This window comes from Mirounga angustirostris, unplaced genomic scaffold (assembly GCF_029215605.1).
Source record: "Mirounga angustirostris isolate CCGP_5_RB_7025 unplaced genomic scaffold, mMirAng1.0.hap1 SCAF_5, whole genome shotgun sequence".
NCBI lineage: Eukaryota > Metazoa > Chordata > Mammalia > Carnivora > Phocidae > Mirounga > Mirounga angustirostris.
In genome coordinates this window covers 33,886,904-33,892,330 of record NW_026991713.1, presented here as the reverse complement: position 1 = coordinate 33,892,330, position 5,427 = coordinate 33,886,904, and the positions used below count along the sequence as shown (strand labels likewise).

At 32.4% G+C, this 5,427-nt stretch overlaps 1 protein-coding gene across 1 annotated transcript in view; it reads left to right on the top strand.

Moving 5' to 3' along the window:
- The first annotated feature begins 3,279 nt into the window (after window positions 1–3,279).
- The window catches only part of LRRIQ1 (leucine rich repeats and IQ motif containing 1), a 202,637-nt gene continuing 200,489 nt past the window's right edge, over window positions 3,280–5,427 (top strand). The window contains 2 exon segments of the mRNA XM_064590239.1: window positions 3,280–3,426; window positions 4,754–4,865. Coding sequence (XP_064446309.1) covers window positions 3,280–3,426; window positions 4,754–4,865 — 259 coding nt within the window.

The window sequence follows — 5,427 nt, the reverse complement described above, 5'->3', positions numbered from 1 at the left end:
TTTAGCCGCTGGTGGGTGAGCTGGCGCCCCTCCTGAATGCGGTTGGTGGCGCGGGAGGCGAGGCAGAGCTATGGGAGCGCAGACGGAGCCAGGCGCCTCTCTGCCAAGGCCAGGGCAAACGGTCGGGGGGCCGCGGGCTGAGGGGGTGGCTGCTGGAGTCTGAGGAGCCCTAGGCTCCTTTCGATTTCGGAGCTTTTGCAGCTCACCCCAAACTTAGAGATCCTCCCTTAGACTTTAGAGAGCTTTCGATAATTACCTTATTTCCTCCCTAAATGATAGTTCCTTTCATCCCTCCCTCTATTCCCCTCTTCCTTTCTTTCCTCTTTTTTTATGATTTATAGCTACCTTTTAAAGTAGATTTCCTTCCCTGTATTTATAACTGAAAAACTACAGTTGAAAGGAGAGTTCCTTAAGATTTCCCACTTTGGGCAGCTTTAGCCGACTCCAAGTGATTTATTATCAACTTGAAGAAGTTTACTGTAGTCCTCTTACGGTGGGATCCATCTAGGGCTGCCCTGTCCTATCCTGTAACCAAGCCACTAGGGGGCTGCTGAAGGCTTGAAATGCAGCTAGTCCAAATTGAACTGTACTGTAGGTGTAAAATACACATCACATTTTGAAGAATTAGTATACAAAACAAAAATATAAACTTTTTACACTGATCTTAATAATAAATGATTTTTTATTGACTAAATGTTGAAATAATATTTTGGATATAATGGGTTAAATAAAATATATTATTAAAACTAATTTCACCTGTTACTCTCAACTTTTTTTAAAAATTGCTACGAGAAAATTTAAAATCACATATGTGCTTGGATATATAATTGGACAGGGCTGATCTAAAGGGCCAGTTGATGAGCAGAGAGGGACGCATAATGGAAATGATTCTTACCTTTACACTGTTCTCCTGCCTTTCTTTCTACATAAAGTTTTGTGTACCTGTGCATTCTGCTTTATAGCTACATTTTAAAAAAATCTAATTTTCCTACCTCGCAAATCTTTTGAATTGCACTTTAAGTAAGTTTGATAACAGGATAGCATTTTACACTGGTTCTGTTTATGGTTTTGTTTTCCTTTGGAGGAGGAAGATGATGGGTAAAATTGTCTAAATTACAAAAGTAGTACATATTCATGATTTTAAAGATCACTCAACATAAAGGTATGAAATGAAAATTAAAAGTTCCCCAATTTGTCCCCCAAAGTTTCTGTTTTAAAAAAAGTATGTGTGTATAGTTACTCTGCATATTTTTCTACCACATGCCTTTTTTCAATTATTTCTTCTTTGCTACCTTTCCACAGGAGCGCAGTAAATATACCCATTTTTAAACGGACTTGTATAGTATTCCATTCTATGAATCCATCATAATCTATTTAACTTTTCTTAGTATTTAGGATTTTTTAATTACATTTTTTATTGAGATAATTGTAGATTAACATGTAGTTTTAAGAAATAATGCGGAAATATCCCTTGTACACTGTCCAGTATCTCCCAATGGTAACATTTTTATTGGTGCGGTCTGCTAATCTTACTCAGATTTCCTCCGTTTTACTTGTAATCATTGTGTGTATTAGATACAAGTTTTATCATCTGAATAGGCTCACTTACCTACTATTCCAATCAAGATACTGAATAGCTCCAATGCTACAAGAATCTTTCATGTTGCCCTTTTATTGCCATAACCACCATCCACCCCTGACTCCTGGTAATCACTAATCTGTTCTCCACTTATAAAATTTTGTCATTTCAAAAATGTTATGTAAATGGAATCATGTGATATGTTACCTTTTGGTTTGGGCTTTTTGCTCAACATAGTTCCCTAGAGATTCATGGAGATTTGTCGGTATTGTGACATGTATCAATATCCATCCCTTTTATTGTTGAGTAGTATTACATGGTATGGATGTAGTAGAATTGGTTTAACCATTCACCTACTGAGGGACATTTTGGTTGTCTCCAGTTTGAGGCTATCATGAATAAAACTGTTGTGAATATTCATGTAAGTTTTAGTTTGAACATAAAATTTCATTTTTCTGGGATAAATGCCCAAGAGTATAGGCAATACATGGAGATCAGTCCAATTAAATCATTTATATGTGAAAGAGATTGGACTGAAATAAAATCATAGTTGATGAGTACAGTATTTTTCAAACTTTTTTCCTTAAACCAAGACCCACAGTAAAACAGACAAATTACACATTACACTGCAGCTCATGCACACATGCATACATATATACCCACTTAAAATTGAAACAAAAGTTTTTAAAACAATTTTTATCTTTAACATATATAGTACACCTATAGGTTATTTTCTGACCTACCCTAATTTTTCCTATCCTATTACATCATTAAAACTTTATGATGAAGAGCCACTGCATTAATATCTTGATCCACTAATGGGTTATCATCTGCAGTTTGAAGACTATTGGGCTAGGGGATATTCAGAAGGATACTGGGCAGATGAAGAGCTTGACTTAAGTTTGGAGACCATTTCTTAGTGGGAAAAGCACTGGTTTTGGATTCAGGATCTCTCAATTAGGGCCCTGTCCCCATTACTTATAAGCAATTAATGACTATATGAAGTTAAGTAAACTCTTCAAACCTTGGTTTTCTTATGAATACAATGACTATAATGACCTTATACCTGTTAATTTGCTCTGATGATTATCAATCACACAAAGTATCTTCAAGTGCCTGGCTTGTCACAAATACTCAATACCTGGAAGCTAATGGTGGTGGATGATGATGATGATTACATGAAGATATACTGTAATGTACTGCTTAATCTATATCCATCACAAGCATTAAAGGTTTAAATAATATAAATATTGGTCTTATAAGCCACATATTGTCCATTATTACAACGTATTATTGTTGTTAAAAACATGTGGCTATCTCTAGTAAAGTTAACAACTATGAGTTAATGAGTAGAAACTAACCATATGTTGCCCCATATATAGACTTAGGTTGTTCTCTAATGAGTATTCTTTTTTTTTCTTATGAGTATTCTAATCTCTGAATAAGAAATGTATTGAATAAGAGAGTATTATTAGAGTTGATCATTTTGTAGTCAAACAAAGAAATAATGAATTAATGAAGAGAGAAAACCGTGTTCTTTAATATATAGTACAACCATAATAAGATATGATGAAAGTATCCTAGATGAAAATATTTACACAGAACATGTTGGATTGGTATAGCACATTAAACAACCCATAGTTTTTACTCGTTTTATCCTCTTCAATTTTTTTAAAATGGTTCTGTGTTTATTATGAAGGATGATGGAAAATGATGATGATGATGATGATACAAAGCTCAAAGAAGAAATAGAAGCTGAATTGGATAAAATCAGCATTTCTTCATTAGAAAAAGATGATATTGATAGTGATTCAAAATCAGACACCCAGAGTGATGATAGTGATACAGTAAGTGTTAAATGCTGCGCTTTTAAGAGCCTTTTAACTGGAGTAAACTTTGTAGGAGAAATATTACTTTTTTCAGTTTGCTTTACATTGTTATCTCATTTTTTAACTTTACAATCACTTTTAAACAATGTATATCGTTAGATATTTAAATATAAAAAGTACATTGAAGATAGAAGTCACTTATAATTTCACATGTATATATGTGCATTTTTTTGTAAAATTAGTATTAGACATAGAATTATTTATTTGTATACTACTTTTTAAACTTAAATCATGAGCTTTTTAATGTTATTAGATATACATGAAAAGCAAAATTTATGTGAAATCTTTAGACCTATAGAAATAGTTATTTTTTGGAAATCAAATATATTATCTTTTCATTTGTATATTTCCCCCAATGTTTATATGCTTAGAAAATTTATTCACAGATTCATTCTTTTACATCAAAATCCTCAAACTAATGGGAATTTATTTTCAAGTGTATTATATAATGTAGATCTAAGTAGAAATTTTCCTGCACATATTTAGTTAATATTAATGTCACTTGATGAATAATCTACCTCTTCTTTTTTTTTTTTAAAGATTTTATTTATTTATTTGAAAGAGAGAGTGAGAGAGAGAAAGAGCACAAGAGGGGGGAGCGGGAGAGGGAGAAGCAGACTCCCTGCTGAGCAGGGAGCCCGATGCGGGACTCGATCCCGGGACTCCAGGATCATGACCTGAGCCGAAGGCAGTTGCTTAACCAACTGAGCCACCCAGGCGCCCCAATCTACCTCTTCTTAATTGATTTGTCTTATCGTTTGTATATGTTTAGTTGTTATACATATAATCTATCCAAGGCTCTCTATTCTTTTCCATTATTCTGTTAATTTTTGCCCTATTGTGGTTTTTTATGATTAAGTATCAAACAGGTCAAATTCCTTGTTTTGCTTTTTCAAAATTTTCTCCACTAAGCTTTTTCCCAAAAAAACCCTCATTTGTTAAGTTTTGGAGGATAATTCTACTTTGATTTTTAATTAGGATTGCAATAACCTCTATATTACTTTTGGAAAGTTATAATTTTTATATTATTATGTATTTTTATCCATAGCTAATTCAAGTGAGGCAAATTTCTGAAATTCTTCATTTGAATATGAGACGCAACAGAATCATGGATGTACTTCATAATCACCTGAAAATGAAAAGCAAATTTTAATCAAATATACTTGTTTGAACTGATTTGCACATTTTGCTCAAAGTTTTGGTGTATGAAAACTTTCATCAAATTTTTGATACATAGTTTTAATAAACAATTAACAGTTTCTATCATTTTTTTAAAAAATTTTAGGATTTGGATGAGTTACCTGAGTCAGTTCTTCATTATATTAACATCATAAAGAATAAGAGCAAAACTGTTGAAGAGCTCCTTCTTCAGGACTTGGAAGATACTGATGTTTTAAGTAAGTAGTTTTTTTTTTTTGAAGTACAGTTTTTATCTGTTTGACAGATAAGTTTTCTGTAGGCATGAATAATTTATAATTTAGAAAAATATAGTGCTTGAAGTTCTTAGCTGTTGTTATATACATGTATATGCATTTCTCTCTTCTAGAATATCTATAATATTCTGGATTGTTTAATTTAGTCCATTAATTTTTTCCTTATTAGTCTCTTTATATGTCCAATAAATACTAACCACCAACAGTTTGTTTTACCAGTCTTAATTAAAACCAGACACTCTATTACAGTTGATTCTTGAACAACACAGGTTTGAACTACATGGGTCATTTATGTGCAGATTTTTTACAGTACTGTAAATGGATTTTCTCTTCCTTATGATTTTGTTAATAACGTTTTCATTTGTCTAACTTTCTTTATTGTATGAATACAGTATATAATATATATAATATATAAAATATGCCTTAATAGACTGTTTATGTCATTGGTAAATGTTCTGGTCTACAGTAGGCTATTAGTAGGTGTGTTTTGGGAGATCAAAAGTTATATGCAGATTTTTGACTGTAT